The sequence below is a fragment of the Acomys russatus genome, chromosome 32, assembly GCF_903995435.1.
Source record: "Acomys russatus chromosome 32, mAcoRus1.1, whole genome shotgun sequence".
NCBI lineage: Eukaryota > Metazoa > Chordata > Mammalia > Rodentia > Muridae > Acomys > Acomys russatus.
This window is the reverse complement of record NC_067168.1, coordinates 40224826-40246643: the sequence shown is the minus strand read 5'-3', so window position 1 is coordinate 40246643 and position 21818 is coordinate 40224826. Positions and strand designations below refer to the sequence as shown.

The 21818-nt window shown below is 46.8% G+C and overlaps 1 protein-coding gene across 1 annotated transcript; it reads right to left on the bottom strand.

The window, feature by feature from the left end:
- Nucleotides 1-902: 902 nt before the first annotated feature.
- Cmtm6 (CKLF like MARVEL transmembrane domain containing 6) lies at nucleotides 903-20912 on the bottom strand. The gene is given in 4 exon segments (XM_051140400.1): nucleotides 903-1541; nucleotides 8773-8897; nucleotides 12303-12479; nucleotides 20775-20912. Coding segments are annotated over 4 exon segments (579 nt in total). The 3' UTR covers nucleotides 903-1402.
- Between the last annotated feature and the right edge of the window lie 906 nt (nucleotides 20913-21818).

Sequence of the window (21818 nt, the reverse complement as noted above, 5' to 3'; positions counted from 1 at the left end):
CAGCAGGTCAGGCAGTGAGCCAGTGACACAGCAGAAGCTGTGCGCCCAGATTCATGCACTTCCGAGAGCTGCGAAAGCCTCACTCATGTAACTAAAACCATCCACACACAGTAGCAGACAAGGAACTGAAAAGGAGGGGGGTTCTAAAGTGAACCCCTGGACACAGCATCACACTGCTCTTTGGTCAGAAAGGTGCCCCACTGGCTCTACAACAGCCTTCCAACATCAAGCAACTCTTTCAAAGTCTGGGGAACGGACTGAGGCCTTAGTGCACCACCATCAGTATTCACTGGCAGGGGTTCTAGGATTTGCTTTCTCAAGACACCCGCCCTAGAGAGAAACCCGAGCAAGAACCTGGCACTCCCACCTCAGACTTTTGGTGACAGAAGGGCACAAGGCTCTGCATGCCTGGAGGCAGCGACAGTGAGAGGGAAGGGAAGAGGAAGACTAAAGGCTCACTTTCACAGCCTGTGATGTGAAAGTCAGAAAGGAGGCATCTCAGGTGGACGAGAAATCCGAGGACTGTGAAGAGAAGCCTACAGAGCTGTATGCACTTGAGAAGAGATGACCGTCACCAGGAGGGACGGCCACAGCTTCCAGCTCACAAGAAGCACTAGTCTATGTGTGTGAACACAGCACGAACCCTTCACATCTCTGCTAAGTGGTCGAGGCCTATTTGTGTGGTTACATCCACTGTAGGGACAAAAAGTCTATTCCATCTTTGGTCTTCAGCTGTAGTATCATTTCTTCACTTTCCTGTGTTCCATAGCAAACTTTTTTCTTTTCAACTTAATCTCAACAACTAAGGTGCAATGTAAAATCCGTCACAGGGCTGCTGATATTGTTGCTTTTATACACATAAAACCAGGCCACACGCTCTCTGTTAGGCAATGCCGGCCCAGGAGGAATTAAAAACAACTGCCTTAAAAGGTTAGCACGTAAGTGTAGGGCTGAGGGAGATACAGCACCAACAAGGGTCCTACATTAAGGAAAGAAGCCCACACCAGCATCTTAAACACAAACGAAATCCCCAACAACAGAACAGAATTCAACCATCAAAAACTAATAGTGAAGCAAATGATTCTAAAGTAAAACAGTTCCCGAAAGGACGGAAAAGGCACGGTGTGGAAGCTAAGACTGGTGAGGGATGTCCTGTAGTAAAACAACAGACATGCAGGCCCAGAGACAACAGTCCTAGTCTCTGAAAACAAAACAAAACAAACAACAACAAACCCCCTCCATTTGAGACAGGTTCCAACAGTTATTAAATACCCTCTGAGCTAACTGGTGGGGCTGGCAAGCTGCCCTCCTGCCTCTTCCCTTCTCTCCAAAAGACAAGTGCACATTTGACAAAGGTCAGGCGGAGGGAGCCTCTCTTCAGGTCCACAGCACCTCCGTGTCTCTAAGCGTTGAGTGGTTCCGTGACGGCTTCGGCCCTCGCTGTGTTCTCAGGTTTTCTCAGCCGGTTCTGCTGCCGCTTCTCCCACAGCATGACACAGAAGTCAGTTAGGAACATGAAGCTTGCCATGAAGCCAAAACACCTGAGGGGAAAGGGCTCGATGAGGGAGTGAGAGTTACAAGCCTGTGCCCTGCCCAGCCTGAGCAGTCACACCCAGGAGAGATGGCTTATCAATTCCACCCAATGACTACTTTTTAAAATAAAGATTTGCTGAGGCTGGAGAGATGGCTCAGTGATTAAGAACACTCCCAAAGGTCCTGGGTTCAATCCCCAGCACCTGCATGGCAGCTCACGACTGTCTGTAACTCCAGTTCCAGGAGATCTGACACCCTCATACACATGTACAAGCAGGCAGAACACCAATGTACATAAAATAAAAATAAATAATATTTAAAATTTTTAATTTATATAAAAATATTTGCTTTATTTAACTTACATGCATGTGTTTATGGGAGTGAATGCCACATGTATGTATCTTTTGGAGGCCTAAGCAGATTACAGGATCCCCTGGAGGTGGGCTAGAACCATCTAATCCTGGTCCTCTGGAAGAGCAGCAGATGATCTATCTGCTGAGCCACGCCCCAAACCTCATACTTACTACTCTTTAACAGAATTTAAAAGTCACCAAACTGGGCATGGTGGTGCATGCCTTTAATCCCAGCACTCAGAAGGCAGAGGCAGGCAGATCGCTGTGAGGCCACCCTGGTGTACAAAGGGAGTCCAGGACAGCCAAGGCTACACAGAAAAAAAAAAAAAAAGCATCAAAAGAGGAAAAGACATGACAAAAGGAAATTTTCCAGCCACATCCCACAAGACACAAATGCCAGTTCCTTTGTTTTGTGGTACTAGGACCCAGTGTTACTGCATGCTAAGCTTGCGCTCACCATGGAGCTGCCAACCCAGCGCCACGGTTAGGTGCTGCCCTGTAAGAGATGGCAGCCCACGAGGGATCTGGCCTCCCTGCTCCTCCATCTCCACAGCTGATCCCACCTCCCTGCCTGACGCCTCTACGCCTCATACTCCCTGTAGGATGGTCAGGCCTCACCTCCTCTGGAAACCTTTGAGAGGAATTCCGTTCATTCCCAGCTGACTTCCGGTTGGGATTTGGAGACCAGTCCCTGCTGTGGTTATGAAAGAACCTGTCTACGTCTCAGCGCCTGTCTACGTCGCACCTGCTTGCCAGCTGAGACAGGTGCATGATGGATAAACTGACTCCAAACATACTTCATGTGACAGGAGAGAGGGTGTCACCATCACTCGGAAGACCCTAATCCTAGCAGGTTGTCTCCACCTCAACAGCAAGAGACACTAAAAATTCCTATTAGCCTAAGAAATCACAAGGCCAACATGAAGGCTGAACTCCAAGCCACACAGCTGTCTTCCTTCTAGTTGCTCTGGGTTTTGTATCCTCTCCTGAAGAAAAAGGAAAGTTGCCAAGAGGGGCTTACCCACATGAGAAGTCTTAGGGTCCCAGGGCACGCTGAGGTGAACCTATTACAAGAGTTATGAATGCCATGGAAAGAGAGCACAGTGGGGGCTCTGACAAGCACAGAGTCCTACAAGGCAGAGTGTGGGTGCCTCCCTATAGGTTTCAGAAGGGGGACGTCAAGCCGGGCAGTGGTGGCGCACGCCTTTAATCCCAGCACTTGGGAGGCAGAGGCAGGCGGATCGCTGTGAGTACGAGGCCAGCCTGGTCTACAAAGCGAGTCCAGGACAGCCAAGGCTACACAGAGAAACCCTGTCTCAAAAAACAAAAACAAAAAAAACAAAAACAAAACAGAAGGGGGACGTCCTTTGCCATGTGGGTGAACAGTAGTTCATAGTACATGCTTAGAGGCAGCTAGCTGTCTCTTATTCGTTTTGGGGGAGGAGTTAGTTTTTCAAGTTAGGGTTTCTCTGCATAGCCTTGGCTGTCCTAAACTCATTTTGTAGACCAGGCTGGCCTAGAACTCAAGAGATCCGCCTGAGGTGTGCACCACTGCACCAGGCTCTGTCTCTGATTTGGGGATGGAGGCGCAGGGGGTGGGGGGGGTTCTGTGTGGCCTTCAGGATGTGGGAAAGTAGGAAGGAGGGGCTTCAAGAAAACAAACCTCCGACCCAGGATGGCATATACACCCATATGGCATCTATTAAAAACAGCCAAGTGTGCTGGTCCTGACCCTTCTGAACAGGTTTGCTCTCACTCCCACACGCAAGCAAGGAGCTGACGCAGTAATGGCTATCTTATCAAACCAGTGCCCAGATTTGGCCTTCCTGGCTCCATACAAACTGGCAATGGCCCTGAGCACATATCTAAAGTCAGACAGGGAGCCTGCAAGGCTCTCCATGTGACGAAGGAGTCACCTAGTCTGTATAGGCTCCGTCGTTGTGTAGAGAGGAGTGGCCCTCTACAGAAGCAGGTACTAACAGCAGGAAGGTAAGTGACTGGACTGCCTTCTCCCTCCCGCCCTGTCCAGCACCCTGAGCTCCCCTAACCCTGAGTCCTTTCAAACCACAGTAGGTAACTGTCCCTTCTGCACACAGCCCTAGGTGATGACATCCCACTCCCTCACACAGCTGACACTGCCTGAGGCACACCGCCAACAATCCTCTCGAAAGCCTTCCCCTGATTCAACACCTCTCCCCATGCACGTGCGTGCGGGAGGAAGTCTACCTCATCTCTAAGCTCCTCCAGCCTCCACGGCCAGGGACCTCTCGGCCCTTCTCACCCCGGCTGCTGCTGAACCACTGGGTCTTAGCTCTTGGATTCATTTCTCCAGGTTAAAGCAGGTTCAGAGACCACAAAAAACAATCCACCCTATGCAAGACCAGAGACCAGCTCAGCTCAACTCTTGGCTCCACCCCTGAGGAGTAACTCACCTTTACCCCAACGTGCCCTCCGGACCTCCTGGGGGACCTCAAACTCCTACTCAAAAATCAACCCCATGAGGCCATTTCCTCCTCCAGGCCCCCTGCCCCTGCCCCATGGGAAAGAACTCCTCACTGTGCTCTGTGAGCGGCCACACGGACACAAGTGACGCCCTTGACACTATAGCTGACTGCTGATTACAGGGAACGTTATGAGCTTTGCTAGATAAAACTGCTCTCTTTATTTATCCTGTGACCTTGGCCTCCTCTCACAAACACTCCCTTTGCACCATCCCCCTTTACTCTCTCCACACTTGCGCAGCCCCAATTAGAGAGGCACTTCTCTATGGGTGCCCACGCCTTTAATCCCAGCACTCGGTGAGGCAGAGGCAGGCGGATCGCTGTGAGTTCGAGGCCAGCCTGGTCTATAAAGTGAGTCCACGATAGCCAAGGATACACAGAGAAACCTTGTCTCAAAAAAACCAAAACTGAAACAAAAATAAATAAAACGGTGCTTCTCTTATCCCTGCCCCTTGTTGACTTGGGAAGACTTACTCTGGTTCCAGACACTGCTTTTCTGACAGAAGGCCTCAGATACATATATCTAAAATAAGTGCTAATTTTGTAAACTTTCAACTTGAGTCCCCATTGCCAGGACTATCCACCACAACACTTCTGTGGTGTCCCATGTTCCCCTCTGCTTTGCCAGACCCCTTCCAAGAGGGCACCACGGCAGGACAGCTAGATCCCCCACTGTGCAAGCTTTACCATAACTTTCCACATTTCACCGCCAGCAAGTAAAACAGTCTGTCTACAAAGCCTCTCCATCCCTGTACCAAATGTCTACCTCTTTTTTTTTTTTTTTTTTTTTTTTTTTGGTTTTTGAGACAGGGTTTCTCTGTGTAGCCTTGGCCATCCTGGACTCACTTTGTAGACCAGGCTGGCCTCGAACTCACAGCGATCCGCCTGCCTCTGCCTCCCGAGTGCTGGGATTAAAGGCGTGTGCCACCACGTCCGGCCTCTTTTTTTTTTTAGACAGGGTTTCTCTGTATAATACCCCCAGCTGTCCTGGTTTCTTTGTAGACCAGGCTGGCCTCAAACTCACAGAGATCCGCCTGCCTCTGCCTCTAGAGCGCTGGGATTAAAGGAGTGGGCTACCACATCCCGCCAAATATCTACCTTTTATCTCCTGCCGCCTCAGGGGCTAGCTAGCCATCATACTGTCAGAGGTACCTAAAGCCACATACCAGTCTCTTCTTTCTTTTAAGATTTATTTATTTCTATGTATGTAAGTGCTCTGTCTGTACGGACAGCTGCACACCAGAAGAGGGCACCAGATCTCATTATAGATGGTTGAGAGCCACCATGTGGTCACTGGGAATTGAACTCAGGACCTCTGGCAGAGCAGCCAGTGCTCTTAACTGCTGAGCCATCTCTCCAGCCCCACTGGTCTCCTTCTCTGGCTGCGTCAAGATGAGGAAGGTCCTATTTTTCATCCTATTATGCACAGACACATCAACACTTCCTGTTCCCTCACAATGTCAGCCCCAGTCCTTATCCATAACAGCAGCAGGACAGAACAGGGTCACCTCAATCCCCACCCCCACCTCATGTCCTCGAATTGTGTAACATGTTTTTTTCATAACACAAAAAGGGCTGCAAAGGTTAGATCTTGGACCTGCTGCTTTAGGAGACAAGGAAGCTTGGAAGAAACTGCAACACCCAACCCTGAAGCTCTGCCACATCAGCCTTGAGGTATGGACTCACTTATTACCAACTCCTACAAGCCCCACATTCCTCAATCGGACCCATATATTACCTTAGGGCACCCCATCCTGAAACTTGTAAGAGGAAGGCAACCAGCCCCTTGTTCCCCATCTCTTCAGGGGTTCAAAGTCTCCAAGTCCCTAGATTGGAGGCCAGCATTACTGCTTAAAGCATCTCAGCGTCTGTGTATACCTAACATGGATACAGGAGTCTGTGGCAATCAAAGAGATAAAAAAAAATCAGCAGATAAAAAATTAAATTCCAGGGCTGGAGAGGTGGCTCAGAGGTTAAGAGCACTGACTGCTCTTCCAGAGGTCCTCAGTTCAATTCCCAGCAACCACATGGTGGCTCCCAACCATCTATAATGAGATCTGGTGCCCTCTTCTGGCCTGCAGACATACATACAGGCAGAGCACTGTATACATAATAAATAAATCTTTTTAAAAATCCACAAAATGTTATTAAATGTATGATTAGCAGTAAAGGTTTCACTGACCCACGGAAGTGATAAGACAAGCATGATTTGCAACTCAGGTTTAAAAAAGGTTTTTTTTTTAAAAAAGATGTATTTATTTATTATTATGTATACAAGTGCTCTGCCTGCACATACACCTGCAGGCCAGAAGAGGGCATAAGACCACATTATAGATGGTTGGGAGCCACTTTGTGATTGTTGGGAATTGAACTCAGGACCTCTGGAGGAACAGTCAGTGCCCTTAACCTCTGAGCCATCTCTCCAGCCCCCAGAAAGGTTTGGGGTTTTTGTTTTTGTTTTGTTTTGTTTTTTAGCTTTTCGAGACAGAGTTTCTCTGTGTAGCCTTGGCTGTCCTGGACTTGCTCTGTAGACTAGGCTGGCCTCGAATTCAGAAATGCGCCTGCCTCTGCCTCCTGAGTGCTGGGATTAAAGGTGTGTGCTACCACACCCGGCTAAGAAGTTATTTTTTTCAAAGCAAAAACTCCATACTTTAAAACGACAAGGTTAAATTACCTAAAATACATTTTCCAGTCACACAGTAATGACAGAGGGACATGACGCCACTACCTATTTCCTCTTCCTTAAATCACTTCCTCATTATATTATTCTAACATAAAATATTCTGAGAATTCTGTCAAGAGTCAAAGACCAGGCTTCAAATTTAGCTTCCTCACTAGCAAAACCCTTGAGGAAGTGAAGGCCAAAACAGGAAGAAAACAGCACCAAGTCTCTTGCAACTCCAGCTGCCTCCTCCATAACTTCATGCTCGGGGTGTGTGAATGGGCCCCTGGGGGGGTGGGGGGGTGGGGTGTGTGTGTGTGTGTGTGTGTGTGTGTGTGTGTGTGTGTGTGTGTGTGTGTGTGTTGGCTTCCCAGACTGGCATTTACTGATTTTATTTCTTTTTCTTTCTGTGTCTGAGTCTTTGCCTGCATGGATGTTGTGCACCATCTGGGTACCTGGTACTATACGGAGTTGGATCGCCTGGAACTGGTACTGTGGGTAGTTTTGAGCTGCCATGTGGGCACTGGACACTGAACCTGGCTCTTCTGCAGAGCGGCAAATGCTCTCAATGCTGAGCCAGCTTTCAGCACTCTGAACTCTTTTTGTATTGTTTAATCTTAAAAATGTAGTTTTACTGACTGACAGCTCAGTCAGTAAAATTCTTGCAAGCATGAGCACCCAAACTCAATCTCCTGAAACCCACATTTAAAAAAGGGGGCTAGCATCTAGAAGCACACACCTTTACTCTCACTTTTGGGAGGCAGAAGCAGGCAAATCTCTGAGTTCAAGGCCAGCCTGGTCTACATAGCAACTTCCAGGATAGCCAGAGCTACACAGAGAAACCTTGTCTCAGATAGCTAGATAGACAGACAGACAGACGGATGGAGGCCAGCAAGATGTCTTTATGGGTAAAGGTGCTTACTGCTCTAAAGTCTGATGACCTAAGCATGAGCAACTCCCAAAAGTCATTTTTTGACTGCCACATGCATGTTATGGCACACACACACACTTTCTCCCTCACCAGTTCCTAGGTTCTGGTTTTGGGTTTTTTGGTTTGGTTTGGTTTGGTTTTTTGAGACAGGCTGGCCTCACACACACAGTGATTTGCCTACCTCTGCCTCCCAAATGCTGGTATTAAAGGTGTGCACCTCCAGGCCTGGCGATCCTAAGTTGTTAAGACTACCATATTTTACTTTTAGGTCTACTTTTATATTAAAAGTAGAAGAAAAACTACTCATTGGGCTGGGGAGGCAGCTCAGTGGGTAAAAGTGTTTGGCACACAAGCCTGAAGATCTGAGTTCACATCCAGAAACCCATGTAAAAGTCAGGCACAGTCTCAAAAGTATCTGTAGCCCTGGAGCACATACAGGAAACAGGGAAGTAGAAACGGGACATTCCAAGAAGCCAATGGGGCCAGGCAAGATGACTCATGCCTCTAATGCCAGCACTGAGTGCCAGGTCAGCCAGGGCTAGCTCTAAAAGGATGGGTGGGAGCTAGTGGGGTGGCTGGCCTAGGTACACAGCAGTGAAAAGACCACCTCAAATAAGTTACAAAGGCAGAGCCAACACTAAAGATCACCTCTTACCTTCATACAGACTATGGCACACAGGTGCCCACTCCACACAAACACACATCATGAATATAAACAAATAAGTAATAATTATTACTCATATATAATTTATCAAGAACATTTTAAATTCTCTATTTCTAAGGAAACAAAACTAAGGTTAAGAATGCAAAGTACTTACAATTGCAGCAATTTCAGCTGAGGTCCCGAAATGGGTGGAAACAAAAAGGATGGATGCCAGCAAAAATATACACCCTGCCCCCAGGGTGATGTAAAAATCCTACACAGAGAGAGAATACAAGAACACATAGGTTGGAGTAGCAGACAAGGTGTGACACTTTTAATTTCAAAAGGCCTGAATGACTTACATTTTCTTGGTGCCACCAAACTTAAAACATGGTAGCCCGGTGCCTTTACAATAAGCCTATCTACTTTAGGTTCATTCTAATCAACACTATCTACTTTAGGTTGCATGACTACAAAATGTTTCTTTTTGAGACAGGATCTTACCATGCAGCCCTGGCTGGTGTGGAACTCAATATGTGGCCCTGAACTCACAGAGACCCAACTCTCTGCCTGTGTCTCCTGAGTGGGATTATAGGCATGTGCCACCATATACAGATCATTTTGGGTTTGGAATAGGTTTTGTTTGTTTGTTTGATTGTTTGCTTGCTTTTGCTTTTGTCATTGTTTTTAATGTTACTGGGGAATGAACCTATGGCCGTATGAATGCTAGGCAAACACTACCACTAAGCTAAACTTTTGTTTGGTGGTTTTATGTTTATGTCTTGTAAGTTCTCACATAGCCTGGCCTGGCCATGACCTTCTGATCCTCCTGCCTCCACCTTCCAAGTGCTGGGATTACCATGTCTACCTAGGACAAACATCATGAGACAGAAAAATGCACTACTGGAGCTAGAGAGATGTCTCAGCAGTTAAGAGGACTTGCTGCTCTTCCAGAGGACCCTGGTCCAATTCCCAGCACCCACATGGTGGCTCACAACCATCTGTAACTCCAGGTCCAGGGGATCTGATCCATCCTTCTGGCTTCCAAGGGTGCCAGGTATGCACGGAGTGTTCAGACATACATGCAGACACACATACAAAAATAAAATATTTTTTAAAGCCAGATATGGTAAGACATGCCTTTATCCCAACACTTGGGAGGCAGAGGCAGGCGGATCTCTGTGAGTTTGAGGCCAACCTGATCTACAAAGTGAGTCCAGGACAGCCAAGGTTACACAGAGAAACCCTGTCTTGTAAAACAAAAACAAAAAACCCATAAAACACAAAAAATTTAAAGAAAGGTTCACTGGCACTGGAGAGATGGCTCAGAGGTTAAGAACACTGCCTGCTCTTCCAGAGGTCCTGAGTTCAATTCCCCAGCAACCACATGGTTCATCAACTACATGGTTCATTACCATCTATAATGAGACCTGGCACCCTCTTCTAGCTGGCAGGCACACATGCAGGCAGAACATTGCATACATAATAAAAAAATAAATCTTTTATATATATATATATACATACACATATATATGTGTGTGTGTGTGTGTATGTATATATATATATATATATATATATATATATCCGGGCGATGGTGGCGCATGCCTTTAATCCCAGCACACAGGAGGCAGAGGCAGGCGTATCTCTGTGAGTTCAAAGCCAGCCTGGTCTACAAAGCAAGTCCAGGACAGCCAAGGCTACACAGAGAAACCTTGTCTCAAATTAAAAAATAAATAAAATAAATAAAGAAAAAAGAAAAAAAATATATAAAGAAAGGTTTAGCCAGGTATGGTGGCGCACGTCTTTAATCCCAGCACTTGGGAGGCAGAGGCAGGCAGATCTCTGGTCTACAAAGTGAGTCCAGGACAGTCAGGGCTCTTACACAGAGAAATTCTGTCTCGAAAAACAGAAAAAAGAAAAGAAAAGAAAGGTTCACTGTTCAATAGACATAGCTTCTAAAGTCAGACTACCTCAGTTCAAATCCCAGCTATACAACTTTGTAATTATGCAACTTCTTGTTTGCTTCTTACTGTTAGCGCTAGGGCATGCAAGTGCAGCACAGTGTGTGGCAGCCAGAAGACAACTTTATGGAGTGAGTTGGCTCTAGCACCTGAGTGCTGGGACTGCAGGCACGGAAAGGGCTTCAGGGGAAAGCAAGCCGTGCTCCACCAGCCGCACCATACCCCAGCCAGTTTGGGGTGGGTTTTGTTTGTCTGTGTGTTTACATGTGTATGCATGTGTTGTATGTTTGCACGTGTGTGCATGTGGAGGCAGCATCTCTCATGGGAGCACAGAGCTTACTGACTTAGTCTAATGTCTGTCTCCAGAGCACCAGGATAACAGGTGAGTGGCCATGTATGGGTGCTGGGAACCCAAATGCCTGTCCTTATATCTGTGATGTAAGCACTTTACCTGCTGAGCCACCACTCCCAGCCTGGGAAAGACTGTAACAGTGAACCAGCAAATGCATTGCTTATTCACCTAGAGACAACATTTATTTATTTAGTTAGTTAGTTAGTTATGTGTTTTTGTTGTGGTGGTGTTAGTTTTTGTTGTTGTTTTGTTTTGAAACAAGGTTTCTCTGTGTAACAGCCCTGGCTGTCCTGGACTTACTTTTTTTGACCAGCCGGCCTCGAACTCACAGAGCTCTACCTGCCTCTTCCTCCTGAGTGCTGGGATTAAAAGCATACGCCACCACCACCTAGCTGGCTTTTTATTTTTTCATAACTTTTATTTAGTTTTATTTTATATGCATTGGTATATAGGTGTCAGATGCCTTAGAACAGCAGTTACAGACAGCCGTGAGCTAGGAATTGAACCCAGGTCCTTTGGAAGAGCAGACAATGCTCTTAACCTCTAAGACATCTCTCCAGCTCCAACTTTTATTTTTTTATATAATTAAATGAAAGCACCAGGCAGTGGTGGTGCAGGCCTTTAATCCCAGCCCTCGGGGCAGGGTGGTGGTGGGGCAAGAGGCAGGCAGATTTCTGTGAATTCAAGGCCAGTCTGTTTTACAATGTGAGTTCCAGGATAGTCAGGACTACACAGAAAAACCCTTTCTCAAAAAAACAGGGGGAAAAAAAGTTAACTAAAAGCAAAATACAGATAGAATCATGTGTTGCTTTGTTGAAAAACCCTGCACGTTCATGTTATTACTCTATCTCCAGTGCAATGTCTGGGAGGGAGCAGGCTCTCAATTCTTAACTGTACAGCCAATGAGTGACACTCTAAAATAGAAATAAAAAAATCAAACTTCTAAAAAAGACAAAACTGTTCCAGCCTGGTCTACAAAGAGAGTTCCAGGACAGCCAGGGCTATTATACAGAAAAACCCTGTCTTAGGGGAAAAATGTTTAGCTAAGGCATGGTGGCCCAAACCTATAAAGCCAGCACTCCGGAAGCTGAGGCAGGAGAATCACAAGTTCAAGGTTAAGCTGGCTGGTGAGACCCTGTCTCAAAACAAACAACAAAATGTCTAAGGTGAATTGGTGAGGCCACCAGTAGGTACAAGTCCCTGGTGGCCTCTCCCTCTCATCCTCACTTCACTGCCCCTCCCCATCTCTGAAGAGGAGCCCCAGTTGCGAGAGGGCAGAGAGCTGGATCCCAAAGTGCTCTCACAGTCAAACCAGGTGTGACTACAGGACAGGGTGCCCTGCACAGGACCGCGTGTCCGCACTTACCGAGGACTTGACCTTCGCTGCGTCGACTCTGTCGTGCACTGGTGTGCAGTACACAATCAGCAGGAGGAGGCTCAGGAGAAAGGCACTACAGCTCACGAACTCAAAGAAGTACAGGCCTCCGCACAGCCCGCACTCGGACACAACCTCCTCACAGATGAAGGCCAGCAGGGACAGCAGCTACAGAAAGAAACCATGTGGCCTCTGTGAGTCAAGATAACTCATGACACGCAGAACCTACATGTAGGCTGCGCCTGTAAACCCAGACACTTGAGGTTGAACAGGAAGATCAAAGGTTCAAGACCAGGCTTGCCAATTCTGAGACTCCCCGCTTCAACAACAAAAAAATTAAACTCACTGTCTGTTTACTCAAATATTTAAAGTAGAGACTGGGGAAAACAAGATAAATAGAATTTACAATCTGCTTGCCTTGAAGGGATACACCCAGTTAACTACTGTGTGTCAGACACTGAGACTCGGAAATGAGAGTGTTGTAACAGCCCACAGGAAGGGCGCCCAGGAGGAGAGAAAGCAGAATACCACTGTCAGGGCACTTTTTTTAAGTGTTGCAATGAGGGAGTCTGAGAAAGTTAGGTAGAGCATAGCTGGAGGCAAATGGGGAGACCAATCTAGAGGGCAGGAAGTGTGGCTGCACACACAAAGGCTGTGGGAGGCAGCCAAGTAAGGGGTCAAGAACACCTTGAGAGAGGGCCTCTGTCCTACATGATGAACGGGAAACAGCAGCCAGGGTGTGCCTGTCAGAAGAAGGCGCAAGCGAGCTCCTGCTACTCAAACGTCAAGAACGCCAAGGCACTTGCATTAGACTGCACTATAGGAAACTGACTGTGATGTCAGTGACACTGGCAAGAAAACTCCAGTCTGGCAGAGAAGTCAGATAACTCTATACTTGAGGAAGGAGGGATGGGGGTGGGGGGATGACAAGTAGTAGTCACTTGTGAACACCCCAGTCAGGGGTCCAGTGGATGAGGTCACAGGAAGGAAGTTCAAGAGGAGAGCATTAAGCACACTTTCCCACCTTAGCCAGAAACCAGCTGCTGGGAAGGCCTGAGCACAGGCAGAGAGCAGCTCTGTACAGGGAGAGGCCGGCGCTCAGGTAGTTTACTGTTTAGAAAGTGGAAAAAGCCCTTGGGAGGCAGAGGCAGGTGGATCTCTGAGAGTTTGAGGCTAGCCTGGCTTACAAAGTGAGTCCAGGATAGCCAGGACTACAAGAGAAACCCTGTCTTGAAAAACCAAAAAAGAAAGAAAGAAAGTGGGAGAAGAGTGTTGATGAGAACTGGTTTTGTGATAGCACGGGCAATCTCCTTCTGAGCACGCAGACCATCAGAAGGACTGATGGTCCAAAGTCAAAAGCCAAAGAGTCACTCCACCTCACCCCAGCAAGGCAGGAGAGAAAGCCAGACACAGAGTGGCACACAGCTGCTATAAAAAGTCCACAAAGCAGACTAAGTGGTGCTGCATACTTACAAACCCAGCACTGGGGATGCTGAGGCGGCGGGATGCCCTGGAGTTCCAGGCCAGCCTGGGCTACAATGTAAGACCCTGTCTCCGAAAATCAATAGCTAGGCGCTGGGAGTGTATGTAACTCAGTAGGAGGATGCATGTCTGGTACTCAGGGGGCCTCTGGCTCAATCCCCAGCCCTGCAAAAAACCAAAACCAACAAGAAACAGAGTAGCTTGGAAAAGAAAAGAAAAATGAAAACCAAGAGCTGCATTTCACAGTATGCAATACACATCTCACCCACACTGTCATCACAAATGTCAACGGAGCCAAACGTGGTGGCACACGCCTCTAATGCTAGCACCTGGGAGGCAGAGGAGGCGGATCTCTGAGTTGGAGGCCAGCCTGATATACAAAGTGAGTCCAGGACAGCCAGGGATGCACACAGAGAAACCCTGCCTCGAAAACAAACAAACAAACAAATAACAACAACAACAACAAAACTCAAATGTCAGCAGAGCAGCACTAGGAATATTAGCAGCTTCTTTGAAAGTAAAGCACTCTTGGGTACTCCAGAGAAATGAGGACCTACCTTGAGAAAAAAACAGTAAAGGAACAAGGAACGTCATGATGCCTTACTCACACAGCCCCAAGGCAGAAACAATGCAGATGTTCCTCAACAGCCAAAGGAAGCTGAAGTATAAAATGTCCAGCCTAGACCCATCTCCAGATAAGTGTTCAAAGGGGAAAAAAAAAAATCCAGTCTCTACAGAGCTGGCATTCAACAAAGTGCTGTGCCAACGGCAATTCTATACCTTGACTAGGACATAGTGACTTCAGGAAGCTGTCCATGTGACACGACTACAGAATACTGTCCTCCTGCTCATACAGACAAGCATGGGCTCTCGCTCCAAAGTCTTCTGAAGGCATTTGTCTAAAAGGCACCAAGCCCTGGGCTTCATACCCAGCACCAAGCCAGCAGTGCTCACAGTGAAGGAGAAAGACCACAAGTTAAAAAGCCTGGGATATGTGAGACTCCACCCCATTAACAAGCAAACAAACAAAGGTATGAGTGAAACTTACTACTCTTGTTTGCTATTTGAAAAAAAAAAAATTTTTTTTTTTCTTTTGGAGACAGGGTCTCACTATGTAGTCTTAACCCAGAACTCACAGCAATCCATCTGCCTCCGCCTCTCAAGTGCTGAGATTAAAGACATATGGCACCACTTGGCTATTTGTAAGTCTTGTTAATCTACTATCACTTCAAAATAAAAATGTGGTGGTGCACGCCTTTAATCCCAGCACCCAGAGGACAAAGGCAGGTAGAGCTCTGTGAGTCTGAGGCCAGCCTGAACTACATAAGCCATTCCAGTACAGTACAGCCAGGGCTATGCAGAGACTCTGCCTCACAAAACCAAAATACTAATATTAATACTACTAATAAATCCAGGCAGTGGTGGTGAACACCTTTGATGCCAGCACTTGGGAGGCAGAGGTAGGCAGATCTCTGAGTCTACAGAGTGAGTTCCAGGACAGCCAGGGCTACACAGAGAAACCTTGTCCTGAAAAACCAAAATAATAATAATATTAAAAATAAAAAGTAAACAAAAAAAGAAAAAAAAGTAGTCAAATGCAAAGTAGCATATACTCCTCTAATCCAGTAGCTCTAACCTTCCTAATGCTGTGAACTTTTAATGCAGCTCCTTATGTTGTGGTGATCTCCAACCATAAAGTCTTTTTTTTTTTATTAATTTATTTATTTATTATGTACAGTGTTCTGCCTGCATGTACACCTGCAGTCCAGAAGAGGGCACCAGATCTCATTATAGATGGTTGGGAGCCACCATGTGGTTGCTGGGAATTGAACTCAGGACCTCTGGAAGAGCAGCCAGTGCTCTTAACCTTTGAGCCGTCTCTCCAGCCCCCATAAAATTATCTTTGTTGCTACTTTATAACTGTAATTTTTCAGATGGTATCTGATGAATCATAATGCAAACACCTGTGTTTTCTGATAGTCTTAGGCGACCCCTGTAACCCACTGGTTGAGAAACTCTGCTCTAAGGGAACTTCCCCGGCTGCCAAGTACAAAGATTTTGTACCAGCACAAAAACAGACCTCCTTGCTCTGCGTTCCCGTAACGCTGACCAGACATAAAGTAATCCCCACATCCTCAACAACTTCCCTGGAAGCATTCCCTACCAAGACATCACAGGACACAGACTGACACACAGAGACAAAACCCGGGCAACAGCTTCCTTAGCCTGCACTGCTGCCTACAGTATGAAGTTTCAGGATAAGGGTCCAGTGAGTCCTCAGTGTCTAAGGTTCTACTTGCTATATCTGTATATGTTAAGGTTTATCCAAGTGTGAGAGTTTAGGAAATATCTGAAAAACATACCTACACAGGGAGGCGAACTCTGAGAGTTCGAGGCCAGCCTGGTCTACAAAGTGAGTTCAGGACAGCCAAGACTACACAGAGAAACCCTGTCTTGAAAAACCAAAAACCAACCAACCAACCAAACAAACAGAAAGCTGGAAGCTGAACATGAACAACTATAAACCCAGAACCCAGGAGGCAGAGGCAGGATTTAAGGCTGTCGCCCAGTTACATGGGGGATTCAAGGCCAGCCAGGGCTACATGAGACTTTGCCAAAAAAAACAAAACAAAAAAAAGGAGGAAAAGGAGGAGGAGGCAGCAGCAACACCTGGGACCCCAGCACTGGGAGCTGGAGACAAGCCAGCCAGTACTGCCCAATCAACAATGTCTCGTTCAAGAAGAGGCCTGAGGCAAACACCCAACACTGACTTCTGGCCTACACACACACACACACAGCACATGTGGGCACACACACAAACATGTCAGCTCACAACCACCTATAACTCTAGTTCTAGAAGATCAGTTGCCCTCTTTTGACTTCAAGCATGCACACAGTGCACAGACCAAAGGCCAATACACATACAATTAAATAAATAAAAAGGTTTTAAACTATGAATTCATTTTGGATAGCAATTCAGTTAGTTTCCTAGTATTATGCTAGCCAAGAGTAAATCTTTTTCAATCATGCGTGTAATCTATAAATAGATCATATTAATCCATTTTAAAAGCCATTCAGATTGTGGGGACGAGATGGCTCAGGGAAAAAGCACTTCCTACACAAACCTAGTGGCCTGAGTTCAATCCTAAACCCACACAAAGGTAGGAGAGAGAGACAGGATTCTACAAAGCTGTCCTCACACCTTCACAACATGCCACAACATGCACACCCATCCACACATATCATGTACACAAACATGATAAATTTAAGTTAAAACTTAAATCAAGCGGTTAGGGATTTAGCTCAGTGGTAGAGCGCTTGCCTAGCAAGCACAAGGCCCTGGGTTCTGTTCTCAGCTCTGGTGAAAAAAAAAAAAAAAAAAAAAAGAAGAAGAAGAAAGAAAGAAATACCGTTTTAGCCAAGCATGGTGGTGCACGCCTATAATCCCAGAACTCAGGAGGCAGAGGATTGCTGTGAGTTCGAGGCCAGCCTGGTCTACAAAGCGGGTCCAGGACAAACAAGACTACACAGAGAGACCCTGTCTTGAAAAAACAAACAAAACAAAACTTAAATCATAGCCAGCATGGTGGCGCACACCTTTAATCTCAGCACTTGGGAGGCAGAAACAGGTAGATGGCTGTGAGTTTGAGGCCAGCCTGGTCTACAAAGAAGTAAGTCCAGGACAGCCAAGGCTACACAGAAAAACCCTGTCTCGAAAAACCAACCAAACCAACCAAACAAACAAACAAAAACCCTTAAATCATAGACTGGTTCATGTAGTCATTTAAACATTAAAACCCGAGCAAATTCCATCATCAATCATTTAAGTAAATAACTAACAGAACAGGGCAAATCTACAAACAGAATAACCAAATGTCTAGTTGCATAAAATGGAAGAGTCCAGTAGCTCCCTGCAGCACTGTTTCAGCCACTCACTTATTGTTCAGCTCTGGAGAGGCATGGGACAGTGAGATGGGGTCTTTACATTTTGGACAAGCCTTTGGACAAGCAGGGCAGATGTGACAAGCAGCGTAATTCCAAGGGCTAGACAAAGTTCTGCACTTCTATCGTCATTTCCTGTTTGCAGGATCACCCTGCGCCTCTTGGTATTTTGCTTGCTAAGAGCAAGTCCCGAGCAGCCTGGGAGATCTAAGGGCGGAAAGAACCTAGAGGTGACGCAGCCCCACCTCCCACAGCTCTGATGTAAGAAATCCCCCAACTCCACAGTTTCAACACAGGCTTCTTTTCTCTTCGGGAACTTTGAAAATCTGTTAAGACTTATGGACCCAAAACCACAAATCACATAAAAATATTTTGAATGCATTCCTGAGGGTTTGAAGGTTCCTTGTTAACATGCTGTGCCTCCTCTTCTGATTATGGTATCTCTACACCCTTGCTTTCTTTCTTTCTTTCTTTCTTTCTTTTTTTTTTTGGTTTTTTTTTTTTTTTTTCGAGACAGGGTTTCTCTGTGTAGCCTTGGCCATCCTGGACTCACTTTGTAGACCCGGCTGGCCTCGAACTCACAGCGATCCGCCTGCCTCTGCCTCCCAAGTGCTGGGATTAAAGGTGTGCGCCACAACGCCCGGCCACCCTTGCTTTCTTATCATACCTCTGCGATTCTATTAGACTTTAAAGTCACCAAGAATGGCAGAGAAGGCGAAGTAAGTCTCCTACAGCCCTCAGCAGGGATGACGATTTTACAGACCTCATCTATAACTTCCTTGGGACTGTTCTTTTGTTTTGGTTTTGGTTTTTGGTTTTTCGAGACAAAGTTTCTCTGTGTAATAGCCCTAGCTGTCCTGGAACTCTACAGACTTTGGCTGGCCTCAAACTCACAGAGATACATCTGCCTCTGCCTCCCAAGTGCTGGGATTATAGGTGAGGGCCACCACACCCAGCTAACAATGAGAAGTTTTACTCTGGCTTTAGCATTTCTTATTAGAAAGAAAAACAATATCTCCTGAAATAAGAGAGTTTTTCTGCACACCTGTGCTGCAGGCCAATAGAGATGGTTTCCTTGGAGCACCAAGAGTTCTTCAGTTATACGGTTTTTCTCTCTGTTTAAAAATTGCATTAAACCGGGCTGTGGTGGCCCAGCCTTTAATCCCAGCACTGGGCAGTGGGGCTGGGGGGAGATTTGAGGCCAGGACAGCCAAGGCTACATAGAGAAACCCTGTCTCCAGAAACCAAAATATAAATAAAAATTAAAAATTAAAATTCCGCCAGGCGGTGGTGGTGCATGCCTTTAATCCCAGCATTTAGGAGGCAGAGGCAGGTGGATTTCTGTGAGTTTGAGGATAGCCTGGTCTACAAAGCGAGTCCAGGATAGTCAAGGCTACACAGAGAAACCCTGTCTCGAAAAACCAAAAATAAATAAAATAAATAAATAAACAAATAAAAAATTCCATTGAAATGTGTTCTACAGCAGAGAAGCACAGCTGGCATGTAGAAAACATGTGAGGACTAAGTAGAAAAAGAGCAAAAGAAGCCAGTCTGGAGCTTTTGGTATAGCTCAGTTGGTAGAGTGCTTCCTTAGCACACACAAGGCCCTGAGTTCAATTCCCAGCACCACATAAACCCCATGGTGGAGCACACTCACAACGTGAGCACTAACAAGTGGAGGCAGGAGGATCAGAGGCTCACAGTCATCCTCAACAACATATTAGTGAGTTTGAAGCTAATCTAGAGTATATGAGACTGAAACCTTGTGACAAAAGATGGGAGGGTGCCGGGCATGGTGGCGCACGCCTTTAATCCCAGCACTCAGGAGGCAGAGGCAGGAGGATCACTGTGAGTTCGAGGCCAACCTGGTCTACAAAGCGAGTCCAGGATAGCCAAGGCTGTACAGAAAAACCCTGTCTCAAAAAACCAAAAAAAAAAAAAAAAGAAAGAAAAAGAAAAGGAGATGGAGTGGAAAGAGAGGGAGAGAGGACTAAGGGGGGAGGGAGGGAGGAGAGGGAAAAGAAGGCAAAGGTGGAGGGAGGGTGGGTTAGCCAAAACCACACCCATCTGGGTAAAAGGAACTGGTTCTGCAAAGGAGGGAACCCCAGTGCCTAAGAGCCTAAAGGTACCCGCTGTAGACACTCCAGCGGGACACACAAGGCCAGATAGATCCTCTAGGGTTGACATGACACTTTATCACTTGTCTCTATGATTTCCTCCTCAGCCCCAGCTTCCATCACTCTGGCAACTAAAAGCAGGCCAGTTTTCTAACTGCTGTTTTTCTTCTCCAGGAAAGTAGGTCAACTGAGTTCTAAGAATGTAAGTTCTGGTTATCGGGATTTAAAGAATTTCACATCTTCCCAAGGAAACCAGTGGGCTGTTTTTAGCATAAATGGTTCACAAAATAAATAAATAAATAAATAAACATTTTAGTTTTTCTAAAAATCATCTTCTTGAAAAAGGTAATACCCATTGGCAGCTGCGTTAGGATCCTGAAACACAGCACGTAATTTAAATATCAAATAGATGTCTCTGTTTTCACGCCTAAGTTTATAGAAAATAAAGAGACGCATGCCTAATCTAGTTCTCTCACCCTCACACTCAACCAAAACCAGGAAGATGCCCTTTTGACTCTGCCTCGAACTCGCTGCGCAAGCTTAACACACACACAAACTGCCCGACAAGTTAAACTGCCCTAATGAGCTAGCACCCGGAAAACCGCAAAAGCCAGAAATGATACACAGAAAGCACTTTTTGCCTAAAACACAAGCACTCAGGGTGATAATGAAAGAGTTGGTTGAAAGAAGGGTATCCTTTACAAGGCTGAGGACCGGCCACCCCGTAGGAGGCGGACAGCAACGCCCCCTTCCCTGTTAGGGAAGGAAGGAACTGGGGTGTGAAGACGACAGCTTTCCGACCGAGGAGGGCGAGCGGCAGCCTCGAGTCATCCACCCCAACCCACAGGTCCAGGTTCCGGCCCCGATCCCAGCCCTAGCCCCCGGCGCACGCTCGTCCTCCCTCCGCGGCCGTTGGCCTCACCAGCTGCAAACCCTTGAGGATGCGCCGATGCCATGGGAGGCGGCCCAGGAAGAAGTAGGCGGCCAGGCCGCTGCGCGGGCCCCTGCCGGCGCCCGGGGCCGCCTCGGTAGTGGGACCGTACACTACTCCGTTCTCCATAGCCCCCAAAAGGTATCTTGTCCCACAGTCTCCGCAGCGCAGTAGGGGGCGTCACTTCCTGGAACTCCGCCCCCGCTTCCGGTCAACTCCGCCCTCCCCACGCCCTTGCCACTCCCCCCTGCCTAGTCGTGCCCCTCGTTCTCCACGCCCCCTCTGCCTTTCCCAGTCTCTTGTTAACTCTTGAAGGGCTAGTCGTTATAGACAGAGCTGCATGCTTTCTATGGACTTCAGAGTTTTTTGGTTTGAGTTTTTTTTTATTACACTTTTTTTTTTGTTTTGTTTTTGAGACAGGGTTTCTCTGTGTAGCCTTGACTGGCCTCGAACTCACAGCGATTTGCCTGCCTCTACCTCCCAAGTGCTGGGATTAAAGGCGTACACCACCACCGCCAGGCTAATTACACTTATTTATAGGTTTGTTTGGTTTTTTTGGGTTTTCCGAGACAGGGTTTCTCTGTGGAGCCTTGGCCATCCTGGACTCACTTTGTAGACCAGACTGGCCTCGAACTCACAGCGATCCACCTGCCTCTGCCTCCCAAGTGCTGGGATTAGAGGCGCACGCCACCACACCCGGCTTTTATTTTTAAACCTATATGTCTATTATCTATCTCTCTATCTATCTAGGGAGGGGCGCAGTGAGGACGTCAGAAAACTATTCTGGGAGTCAGTTCCCATCCCTTCATGCCAATCCTGAGGACTGAATTCATTTTCAGTCTTGGCAACTGGTGTCTTTTACTAAACCACCTCCCCGCCCTGACTTGTGTCTTTTACTTTTCGGTCTGATTTTTTTTTTTTTTTTTTAAGCAAAGTTTCACACACCCAGACTAGCCTAAGAACTCCGTAGGTAGTCCCTGCTAGCCTTGAACGAGTGACAATCCTCCTGCCTCCATCTCTAAAATGCTGAGATTA